This window comes from Silurus meridionalis, chromosome 12 (assembly GCF_014805685.1).
Source record: "Silurus meridionalis isolate SWU-2019-XX chromosome 12, ASM1480568v1, whole genome shotgun sequence".
Lineage (NCBI taxonomy): Eukaryota > Metazoa > Chordata > Actinopteri > Siluriformes > Siluridae > Silurus > Silurus meridionalis.
Genome location: NC_060895.1, coordinates 8,235,504 through 8,248,111, shown reverse-complemented (window position 1 = coordinate 8,248,111; position 12,608 = coordinate 8,235,504). Strand labels below are relative to the sequence as shown.

Genomic DNA, 12,608 nt, shown 5'->3' with positions numbered 1-12,608 from the left:
TGAAAATATGTCATATTGTAGGTTCTTCAAAGTAGACATCAAGAGAATTCCAAGAGTGTGCAAAGCAGTAATCTAAGCAAAAGGTGGCTACTTTGAATATGACATATTTTCAGTTGTTTCACTTTTTTGTTATGTATATAATTCCACGTGTGTTAATTCATAGTTTTGATGCCTTCAGTGTGACTCTACAATTTTCATAGTCATGAAAATAAAGAAAACTCTTTGAATGAGAAGGTGTGTCCAAACTTTTGGTCTGTACTGTACGTTGCCACTTCTTGCTAAGATGCAGACTGTGAAAGGGTGGCCATGATGACCCCTGTCCTCCACTAAAAGCACATACAATGTGCATCAGAACTGGACCACTGAGCAGTAAGTAAAGGTGGCTTCATCTCATGAACCATGTTTTTCTTTCACATAAAGTGGAGAGATTTGCATGTTTCCTACGTTAACACTGTTGCAGAGCGACTTCTCTAGCAACAGTATACCCTAATGACAATGCCCTCTTTTTAGCCGTACTGCAAAAAATATCCAGGAATGTTTCTAGGAACATTTCAGTGTTTAAGCCTTCAAATTTAATAGATCAGACTGTGTATCTGTGGGATGTGCTGGACAAACATACCTGATCTACAGAAGCTCTGCAACAAAAATGATCTAATAATGTTGGTAGCACACTTTCAGAGGTTTTATGGAGATCATACCTCGAGGTTTCAGCTGTTTCAAGGAGGAAACTACACAATACTGAGCAGGTGGTTCTAATGTTATGCATGATTGATGTACACACACATTACTACAGACCAGGGACCATGTGTACATCTATAACAATATAATAACTTTGTTACAGCTTTGGAAACAACAACCTACAGCTATTAGAGTCAAAATAAATAAATACAATAATATAAATAAATGTAATAAAACGTAGACCAGCTGTTGAAGAACCATTGCTTCACTGTAGGTGTAATGATGTAGGCATTTTGTGGACGCTGTACCTTTAAGACACGCCCACTTCCGGGTTCTTACTGGACTATGAGCTCTTTCAGAACACGTTCACACGTTGCAAATAACACGCATTTACAATGATTTGTATTTTACTTGTTGCAGGCCACGGTACTGTTTTAGAGACGCAGATTAAGGTACAGAAATACTGTCTTTTATATCGATGTTAAATTTGAAGGCATGCATTTTTCTTTTCCACACTATACCATTAAGTGCAGGTATCAGTTGCCTGGTGGAGCAGATGACGTGGAAAAGCAAACATCACACACACACACACAGAGTTACAGTTGGAAACCTGATGGAACAGTTTCCCAGAGTCTTAAGTGACTTTTTATTTCCACATTAAATTGCTTGCTTTACCAGAAAATGTAGGCTGGAAGGAATAATGGACTTTCCTCTTAGAAATGCAATTTGACACATTATTATGATATTATTTATACACTGATTCGTATAATTTTCACCAAAAAAGTACAACTGCAAAGTACATTCTTGACGATTTTTAAAGGTTCTTAACATGCACTGTTATATACTAGTATACTTCTAAGACAAGGCTCCATGATCCACTGAAGGCCTGACCAGGATGAAGATTTAACTGAAAATGAATGAATGAGTACAAAAAGCACTGCCTGCATGCAATATACTACAATTAGTGAGAGGAAAAGAAGAAAAACTCAGAGGAAACAACATGGGACATGCAAAACTTTTACCCAGACAGTAACCAGAGCTCAACAATCAAACAAGGAATCCTGAAACCGTTAGGAAGCAATGATACTGTATAGCTATACAATACTTTGGATTGTAGAAGGGGAGTTTTGTCCAAATCTTAGGCAGTAGGCATCACTAGGAAACGAGGTTCAGATAGTGTTTATCAACTGCAAAGTCCACAAATCTAATGTATCTGACAGACTTGGGGGAGGTTGCAGCTTAGTGGTTAAAGCGCTGCATGATTAATCAGAAGGTCAGGGGTTCAGGCCCTGGTATTGCCAAGCTGCCACTCTTGGGGCTCCTAAACATGGCTCTTAATCCTCTGTTCTCCAAGAGGGGTGTGAGATTGGCGACAAGAGCTTCCAGTGTGGGAGAAAGTACAGACATAGTGCAACACATGATAGTGCAGACATACATAGAATTACACAGTCGAGATGAAATTAACAAATGAAATGTGCTGTAATAAGTTATCTATCTATCTATCTATCTATCTATCTATCTATCTATCTATCTATCTATCTATCTATCTATCTATCTATCTACATATAAACAGCTTTGTCTGTCATGTTTGCCGGTTTCTTGCTCATGTAGCTCATCGTTTATGATCCTGTTTACCATTTCTCTTTTTATGATAGAATGATGTCACAGGCTTGTACACACAACTGGCTGGGGTGCCAAAAGCATTGCTACCTGGTGTTGGGGGAAAGAAAATCCTAGACTTCTGGTGGGAAACTGTCAACACGTAAGTTCCCTTCAATATAAATTTTGCTGTGAAGAGATATTTCTTTCGTCCAGCCCCATTTAATCTATCATTTTTTAATAGGCGACAACTCTTCAGTGAAGTCTATTTGGTTACAAATGCAGATAAGTGGGTACATCTTTGTATTTTATTTGATCATACTCCTGTTTTTTAATATCGAAGCCATTATTTGTATTTTAAAAATTGCTTGTAATTTCGAACTAGTTTTCACATTAGATTTGACCCCACCATTGTAGGTACAAACATTATGAGCGGTGGGCGACCGCCAATGACTTTCCAGTGGAGAACGTGGTTAATGATGGTAGCACCACTTTGGAGGATCGGCTTGGGGCCGTTGCTGACTTGGAGCTGGCTATCCGAAGCCGTCATCTTCAAGATGACATCATGGTGGTATGGCCATGGACTCGATTTCCATTTACAACATTTCACATTTCACATTTAATGGTTGTGTTTGTTAATCTGGCTTTTGTGACTGTAGATTGCAGGAGACATGCTTTGTTCTGACCAGAACTTTGACATTGCTCAAGTTATTCGTTTTTTTAGGTCCAAGGTAAGAACAAACTGCTGTTTGTGCCATAGCAATGTTGTTATCCATGCCAGCTAATGTTCACAAGCAGTTTTTGTGTAGGAATGGCAAGCTATTTATATAATAATTTGACCATATAAAAAAAAAATTATAATAGTAATAATATTAATTGCGTATTGCTTTTTGGCTGCAGTTTGACCCTCTATATATTACTATTTTGATGTAACAAAGACTAATTGAGCCATTCAGTCTATGAAAAGTAATCACATTTGTGTTTCATTGTTTAGTCTGGAGAGCTGGCTATTTATTATGAGCTAGAGGAAGGTGAGAAATGTTACACCAGAGGCATTGTAGAAGTTTGTCCAGATTCTCATAGGTAAGGTTGCATTATCACCTTTTACAGACATTATATGTAGATTGAGACAAAATGAAATAAAGACAGTCGTTTTAGACAAAACAAATGTTTAAGAAAGCTGTGTCTTAAAAGTTTCACTAGGCATTTTGGACTATTATTTTTAGACAATTTTAAACCAATGTAGCACCAAATCTCAGTTTCACATATTAATCAGCTTTAGTAGAATGTTTTAGCAAATCCGGTGTGCATCTGCATATGAAGATCCTGCACATCTTGTACATCATGTTGCTGTCTTTTAGAATAAAGCGTTTCCTTGAGAAACCACAGGAGGGCGTCACGGCATCTCGTCTGGCCAGTGTGGTCTTCTACTGCCTCCGCAAAGAGACGCTATCTTACCTCTCAGACTTCCTGCTCAAGCAGCCGGATGTGGAATACAGGACGTTCGGCAGGTTTTGGGTCAGTGCATTGCTGCAATACATTTTCAAGCAATAAAAATATATATACAGCAACCACCTTAAACCAATGAAAACGGGAGAACCACAAACACTTTGAATGAATATTAACCCACTATGCCCAAGTTTTATTTGTACAATATTTTCCAGTCGAAACTGTGTTTTCTATTAACATCCTGGTTCTTAGGAATGGCTTATAAATGAAGAACAATTTCCTGTGTATGGAATGAAGCTGCCCACAGGGTTCCAGTTAATTGGACAAGTGGTGAGAGTGAATAAAATCTATGTGTAACATGTGAATTTCAGTTTATTTCGTGCATTTTGCAAAGTAACGTCTGTGTTTGTGCAATAATATTCTGTTGAAGCCGAAAAGGAGAAGTTATTTTGTTTTAATAACGTAATCTTTTTTCATTACAGGGTCTGTCTGACTACACAAAATGGCTTGCACACTACTCAACTAAACAGCAGGAGCTTCCAGCGAAACCAATCACATTCCGCTCCTATGCTAGGTTAGTACCAGCACCAACAATACAGCTGCCCAAAGAGTTCAGTCTAGCTTGTAATCTTTTGAGTCTTGCTTTATCACTTTTTTCCCCCCTCACAGGGTAGGGTTGATGGGAAATCCCTCTGACGGCTTCAATGGCAAAACCATTGCTATGACCATCTCTAATTTCTGGGCCGAAGTGACATTAATAGAAAGCCAATCTCTGGTAGATAAAAAAATAATATTGTAAATCTAATAAAACCTAAATAAATGAAATGGTCTGTAAACTTCCTGAACATGTCTGTTTACTGTAGGTCCTTCTTCCTCATCCACTGAATGATCCCACTGAGTTCGGCAGCCTACAGGATCTGTTTCGCATCAGCCACAAAGAAGGGTTTGTTCTTTTTTTTTTTTTTCCCTCTTGTAGTAATACTTCCTGTCTCTGTTTGCTGTGTGTACAGAGAGTATATCCTGTATGAAATGATTGTGAATCAACATTAGCTCATGTTCCCACTGGCCAGGTATTTGGGAGGTCTGAGACTGCTACAGGCCACTTGTAAGAAGTTTTATCAGTTCTGCTCAAATCAAGGGTAAGACTTTTCATGTTGCACATTTAAAAATATACTCAAGGTATTATAATAGTAATAATAATAAGAGGAAATGGGATTATTTACTGGTATCGGAGACTTATACAGTTTTATCAGCCAAATGTGCTTGGAAAGTCTGAATTTGTTAAACAATATTTCAAATAATCTAAACAAATATTAGAGTAGCACAATTTTTAGGTTTTAACTTACAAAATGTAAAATCACCCAGTTTTTGTAATCGTTGTGCAGAAAGTTTTTTCCATGAGTCAGGCAGTAAATACTTTAATTCATACACACTGGAACATTGATGAGCTGTCATTCCCTCTCCACTGCATTCCCTGGAGTGTTTATTGGGTTTGAATCTGGGCCCTGAAAAGACCTATCAGAGACTAATTTTCTTTTCATCAAGTACTCTTTGAAAAAAAAAGGCAGATGGTGTGCTTTGGTGTGTTATCGTGAGTAAAAGATCCACTTGTGTCATGTGAACAATTTGTTTGCAAGCTTCTGCAAAATTCCTTTGTACACTACATGATCACATAAATGCACACAAGCTTACTGGCACTCACAGTTACAACTTGCATTCCTCATTAATACAAGATGAAATGCAATTGCTGCTGTTTTGCTCATACTTCTAATTATCCTAATGGCCTTTTTGGCTGTACCAGCACTCACAAAATGCTACACCTTTTAGCAGAACTCACGCCACATTAACTCTAAACCATTTCTGTAGCACACTGAAAACTACAGTACTTTTAAGGTACAGTTATTTTAGGCCACATGAAAAATTAATCTAATATATAGGTTTTGAATGACTGTTAAAATGTCCACTGTTAAAAGCGGTATACAAATAAAATGGAATTAAATTGAATTTGAAGCCAGATCTTCCATATTAGCTGATTTGTCTGGGACCATTGCGGCGACTGGACAAAACAATGTGTTCAAAACTATCACCAAAATCAACGATGAAACAATCCCTTGTATATCCAATCAATCCCTTGTATATCCAATGTATATCCAATACTTTGTACATTGTTAGAAAAACGCTCCACATTTTCCCAGCTCAATCAACTATCAGTAAATAATCAGCCATGCAAATGTTTGTTCATACAGATAATGTTGGTAACTCACCTGATTCTTACACCACAGTAATGTTTTTGTTTGTTTGTTTTTTTCCCCAGTAGTGGACTTTTTGGGTTTGGTACCTTGATAAATATTAATCGCATATTAAGTCTTAATTTTGTGATCTTGAATATGACCCCATGTGGGTAGTCTCAAAATAGGTTCCGCTGTGCCCACTTTATCCCCTCTCGTTTGCCATTTGTGCATTTTTATTTACGTATTATGGTTTGATCTCACACTCCTTACTTTGAACTTTAATTCCAACTTGCATTGATGTTACTGCTTTTGAAAGTGTGTACCCTGCGCAGTACCCCCAGCAGAAATGGACTGTTGAAGTTTATTTAAATTGCCAAATCTTTCAAAATTAAACTACTGCTCCCAAGGCAAATTATGGCAAATATGTGCAGTGAAGTAACTTTACAGATGCAGATGAGAACATTGTTAATAGGCATCAGTGTCCACATGTTATTTTGTTTTCATATAAAGGGGATGGCTGATGGTTGAGAAATTGTTGGTTTGCTATTGAAAATGATTAAAATACTACCTCCAAAAATAAGAAACATAACTGATATCTCTTCATTACCTGGACAGCATTGCCCTAACCAAGCAGAATTTCACTCTTAAATATGACACCAACATTCCACGGCAGGTGGTGAGTAAATTGTGTGTTCTTCTTTACAGTACTATCAGCAAATTCAGTGGTTTGTAAGTTGAAATATAATAGATGTTTCTGGACACTTCCAGGGTCTAGCTGGCAGTAGGTAAGTATTATTTATCAAGGATATACTGTACTGTATATACTGTATGTATATAAAAAAGAAATCCTTAAATAATTAAGTGTAAAGGATAAAATACACATAATTTGAATACATACACCACCACACTAATTAATTCAGAATGATTTGTAATATAATGTTATGTGTTGCTTGTACATTTGACTGACATTACTCCTGGTTGTGTTTTATTGTGCAAAGTGCAATCGTGTCTGCTACCTTGAAGTGCCTGATGAAATTTTACAACCTTACAGAAGATGTAAGTTTACCTTATTTTCCCTTTACAAAAATCATACGGGTCTGTCAGTAAAAGTAAAGAATCGTATTATTCTTAGGATCTTCCTAAACCAATCCGAGCCAACTTTATACTGAATGTGGAGACTGATGAGCTCTTTATCACGGCTGGGCTCCAGGACAGAGTGGTGCAGGTGAGTCTTGCATCACTCAATGTATTCTTTATTAGCGATGTTACTAACTTTGTTGTTTCATGACAACTTTGCAGGTATATGAGGGTTTGGTGTACATGGATTTTAACAAGCAACTAATGGACAAGCAAGGTTATGGTACTGATTCTGAAATTGTATCTCTTTGTTTGGCTTAGCACTTTTTTTGGCAATAAATAGTTAGCCATGATTTTACTGATTTTACTAATACAATAGAAACATAATTTTTATATTTGACCAGAATTTACAAGTATATAAGGAGGAAATACAAACCCCATTAATAAATCTTAATAAATCTTTCCATACTTCACTTTGTCTTATGAAGCCACTCGTTGTTTTTATGAACTGTTTCAAAGATTTTTCACAAAATGCACTATATGGACACCTGATTATGAACTGAATATGCTTTAATTATGTATGCATGGTAAGGCTACTATCTGCACATTTGTTTAGGGGAGTACATTACTTTGGATATGAGCAGTCTTCCCACATTTTGGTTAGCTTACTTGGGGGATCCAAGTGACTCTGGCCGCATTCACAGTACTGTGAGAGAGCGCTGGTTAAAGGGTAAGTACACAGAGTAAACATGAACTCTTCTGAATTTGGTGTAGTTTTCCTGCTCATCTCTTATGTCCTGTTGTCTTTGTTTAGGTGAACCTGATGTTGTGGAAGCCATGAAGCGCTTTGCTAATCTCACAGACCAGGCCCGGTTTGTTCAAGCTCTACACATTTACTATCTACATTTACACTTAGTTTTTACTTCACAAGTACTCATTACTTGTTATGTTGTATAGTGTTGCCATGTAATAAACCAAGTGTGGTTTTCTCTGGGGTTTTCTGTTTCCACATAGCTTCAAAGAGACATAGATGCTTTTGTGCTTGATGTGAATGAGTGTTTATGATTCTAGGACTAACCCAGAATGGTATTTTTGTGTCTAAGCTGTGGGAATGTGACATATATGAAGTGTGCAAATAACAAATAAACTGTTGAGTAAAAAATAACCTGCATGTAAGTAATGAAAATATTCTGGTGTAAGCATAGTCAAGTAATTATTTTATACATGTTGCCCTGGGATGCAGTCAGTATTAATGTTCATCGAAAAGGTGTTTAGTAGGATCGAGATCAAGGTTCTTTTGTAGGACCTCATCTGTTCTAAGGGACATCTTGTCAAGCATTAACAGATTTAGGCTTCTTAGTAACAGTGAATGTGCAAAGTGCAAATAAATTTCATGCAATTTTGTGCTTTAAAGCAGGACTTTTGAAGAAGAAAAAAAAACACATATGGGTGGGATAATTATCCGTCCCACAAAGTTTATCTAAAATTGTTTGCTTTTCATTCCGTATGAATCACCATTGCCTCCCCCATTTCTCATCTCGGTCAAATGCAATCTTTTTTGCTATGATTTTAGATGATTTGCAGTCAGGCCTTCAGGGCTTTCTCATACCTGGTACTTTTTGAGAGAGTCCTAAAGAATGCCCTGTGATCCAGAGTATATCTTTGCACACAGTGTTTAAGATTAGGACGATTACTGAAAATGAATGATTTAATTATTGCTTACTAGTGAGGGAGCAGTATTACTAGATGATTTTGTTTGACTGTGCAGGGAAGCCTTCGAATACAAGGACTGGCCCAGACTGGCCCAGCTAATGGATGAAAACTTTGAACTGAGACGGTAAGATCCTTCAAAATTCTTTCATTCTCATAATGCAGTTTGATGTTCATCTTTAGACAACAATTAAAGTGTCCTTTTCTCCTGCAGGTCTGTTTACACTGAAGCCTGTTTGGGCACAGGAAATCTCAGAATGGTACAAATGGCACGACAGGTAAAGCATGGCGAGGATGTAGATTATCATCTTTAAACTTACTGTTGAAATTATTATATTATTTGTTTTATTTTATCGTTTCGAATATATGTAATTTGATAAGCATTTACCAAGTGTATATTAGGGAGTATACTGTATATCCTTAACTAGAATGTAATTATACTGTAGCTAAATGCTACAAAACTCCAACTACCAGTCTGAGCATGTCAGTTTACATAATGAATGGCAGTGGTGAGTGAGTCTCAAGCCAATTAAACAAGACAATGGACAAAATAATAAAAAAGATGGTGAGGCTGACAAGATAGAATGTCTTTCTTAAGTCAAAACAATTGCAAGAATGCCATTTTCTTAAATCTTACAACAAGCAGAAAAACAGGGTGCATGCTTCATTCCCTCAGTGGCATTTCCAAACACATGGTTAATGCATTTGGGTTACTTTAATAACATATAACTGTTGTTAAGGCATTGGGATACTGATTGGTAGGTTGGAAGTTTAAATCTCAGCACTCCTAACCTGCCATTGTTGGGGCCTTGAGCAAGACTACTAACCTATTTCTGCTCCTAATTTTAAGTCATTATGGATAAAACATTAGGCCAAATTATTAGTGAATTAGCATTTCAATATAACTGCTAAGAAGTCAAGTTAATTTCTATATCGGGTTAAAATCAGATAAACATCATTTAGCTATTTCTGATATGTAGAGGTGAGAGAACTTGAACTTAGAGATGGCTAACAGAAAAGTAAAATTAAACAGCTATATTTATTGCAGATGATAGTAGGTTCACTACAGTGGCTATGGTTATTAGTTTAATGTTAATAAAAGTCTTTGAGACAGTTTCTGTCATTTGTATTTACATACAGTTTGGCTCTGCTGTGAAATTACCTGGCAGCGGTGGTGCGGTAGTGGGCCTGTGTTCGGATCCTGACCGAATGGTAAGACTTTTAATTTGTTTTTTAATTCTAATACATTTTAATAAAGCCTAAACTATTAAAGCATTATTAATATACACTATATGGACAAAGGTTTGTGGATACCTGACCAAATGACTAGTAGATTCTGTTGCTATGAACATCTATTTCCATATTTAGGCCCTATTTGCTGTTATTATAACCTCCACTCTTCTGGGAGGAGGTTCCACTAGATCGTTGAGTATGCTTGAGGAGATTTGTGCTCATTCAGGAATTAGTAAAGTCAGATACTGATGTAGGGTGAGGAGGCCTGGAGTGCAGTAAGCATTCAAGTTCATCCCAAAGGTGTTGAGGTCAGAGCTCTATAGCAGGCCACTCAAGATCTTTCACTCCAAACCAGGTAAACCATATCTTCATAGGGCTTACTTTACGCACAGAGGAACTACAATGCTGGAACAGGTTTGGGCCTCGACGTTCAAGTGAAGGCAATATGTAATTATACCGCCCCAAAGATATTCTATACTATCGGGTGCCTCTAACTATGTGCTCACAGTTTGGGGAAGAACAATATGTCAAAATGTCAGGTGTCCCAATCCATATTGTTCCATATAGTGTATGTGCAATATAGATAATGAATGTATCTGTAAAGTAGAAACCAATTGACTGATTTCTTTCAGATACTAATTATGAGTATTGTTCACTTGTCATACTATTAGGTGGAGATGAAGAAAGCATTCCAGGAGGCTGGCTTTGTTTTCTGCCTGGTTGTGCCTCACAGTCCATCTTAATGTATGATGTAGAAGTCATTTTCTATTGACACCATAGAACAAATTAGATAGCATTTCTGTGTCTACACACTCTGCTCTCCAGGCTTAAGGAATGGTAACATACTAGAGGTCCTTACATCATTAGAGTGTAACCCTGGTCACATATCATAGTCATTGAGCTCCTGCTGCTGTGTGTTTCAGGCCAGACAAACAATTGTCTATTTAAAAGTGCTATCAATGGCAGCATTGTACACCCTTCCTGTCCCTGTGTCTCAGTACAATAATGGCCATAGACTCATAACCAAAATGTTTGTTGGAAGGAGTGCAGTGTAATTTTTATGAAAGCAGTCATGTTTTTTTTATGTATAATAAATTTGAAACCTAAGAGTTGCATTAATGGTTAGCAGAGCAGGCTTTTTTGAACAGCAAGCTCTGATACTGTAATTAGCTGGAAATGTTAATTATAGTGTAAAATGACAGAGGATATAATAATAACAATTATACACTAATGCACTTTTACACAAATTTATTAAAAGGTGCTTCCATATAAAAATTCTGATCTGATTAATCATGTGTTTAAATTATTTACCGTGCAATGTATTTTTTTTGCGAGATGATATGATATTTTTGTGATATTTAGCAAATACACTAATTGTATTTCACAGTATTTAATTTGGGTGACAGGGTTGTACTTTCAGTTGCTCAACATTGCAGTGTCATGGAACTTATTTTTCTTCATACTAAGATAAGATCTTGTTTCATACCCTATTTCATGAATGAAGACAAGAATGCACAAATAAAGCATGTGCACAAATAAAGCATAAAGTCAGTGTTTGCCTAATGGTCATTTTAAAATGCACATTGAATTATCTGACATCAGTTACTTGCAATACGATTCATGTTATCTAAGTGGGAAACTAGACCTCAGAAGTATTTTATAGTTATTCTGGAATGGGACATGCAACAGTGCTGCTGTGCAAACATTTTAAACAATAGTATATTATATACTATCTGTGATAAACATCCCAATTTTGTAAACACCCTTATACACAGAAAGTTGTTCTGTTTTAAGGCCGATTTTTCCTTGTAGTGCAAAGGTTAAATAGCTAAAATATTGATGACGGAAATGTATGATGTAAAATTCAACACATGCCTGGTTTCACCATCAACTACTCAACCAGCGGACATCGAATGAAACAATTGACTCTTCTTTGTGTATGCAGAATTTTACCCAAAAGGCTTAACATTTCTCTTTGTTTTCTTTAAATGTTTGAGTTACTTTGTTTAAGGTTTGTCTATTCCCTGACCAATGATATTTTTATGGAGAATGTTTTATTATGCTTGAAAAATTATATTTCAAATTATGATGATGGTGATTATTTTACTGTTGATTCTCACACCTCATTTTGTAAATAACAAAATAAATAAATAAATGTATTAAAAAATAAATAAACTCATACATTAAAATAAAACTTTCACCGTTGATTCCCCTAATGCCCCTAACATCAATACCTGCCTTTTGTAACACCCTTGTGGCTGATTTTAGCAAATTTAGTGGAACATCTTCCCAGAAGAGTGGAGGAAATTATAAAAGCAAATTGGGAATAAATGTGGAATGCAATGCTCAAAAATCACATATTTATGACCAGGTGACCCAATACTTTTGGCAATATAGTGTATATTATATATATATATATATATATATATATATATATATATATATATGTGTGTGTGTGTGTGTGTGTGTGTGTGTGTGTGTGTGTGTGTGTATAATATATAAAATGTAAAAGATAGTCTAGTATATGCTGTACATTTACAATTATGATTATAGTTATTAGTATCCAAAGATGATTCAGAGGGACAGTAAATTTGCAGCTGATAAAATGTTCAAACTGTCTCGGTCTTCCTG

General features: G+C 36.2%; 1 protein-coding gene across 1 annotated transcript; it reads left to right on the top strand.

Annotated features, from left to right (window-relative positions):
• Window positions 1-1,016: 1,016 nt before the first annotated feature.
• LOC124394499 (glucuronokinase with putative uridyl pyrophosphorylase) lies at window positions 1,017-11,529 on the top strand. Its single transcript, XM_046862767.1, has 23 exons — window positions 1,017-1,130; window positions 2,334-2,440; window positions 2,522-2,566; window positions 2,695-2,848; window positions 2,937-3,008; window positions 3,272-3,360; window positions 3,639-3,795; window positions 3,979-4,056; window positions 4,209-4,300; window positions 4,396-4,501; window positions 4,590-4,669; window positions 4,797-4,865; window positions 6,573-6,633; window positions 6,726-6,742; window positions 6,956-7,013; window positions 7,090-7,182; window positions 7,257-7,317; window positions 7,651-7,764; window positions 7,849-7,906; window positions 8,803-8,871; window positions 8,959-9,022; window positions 9,885-9,956; window positions 10,649-11,529. Exons 1-23 carry the CDS (start codon window positions 1,074-1,076, stop codon window positions 10,718-10,720), a joined length of 1,845 nt encoding a protein of 614 aa, XP_046718723.1. The 5' UTR covers window positions 1,017-1,073; the 3' UTR covers window positions 10,721-11,529.
• The last annotated feature ends 1,079 nt before the right edge of the window (window positions 11,530-12,608 follow it).

Bases quoted from the DNA above. Each gene is read 5' to 3' on its own strand.
- LOC124394499 (XM_046862767.1), top strand. From the start codon at position 1,074: ATGATTTGTATTTTACTTGTTGCAGGCCACGGTACTGTTTTAGAGACG. The intron at 4,301-4,395 runs GTTAGTACCAGC...CCCCCCTCACAG, and splicing joins ACATTCCGCTCCTATGCTAG to GGTAGGGTTGATGGGAAATC. The intron at 4,502-4,589 runs GTAGATAAAAAA...TGTTTACTGTAG, and splicing joins TAATAGAAAGCCAATCTCTG to GTCCTTCTTCCTCATCCACT.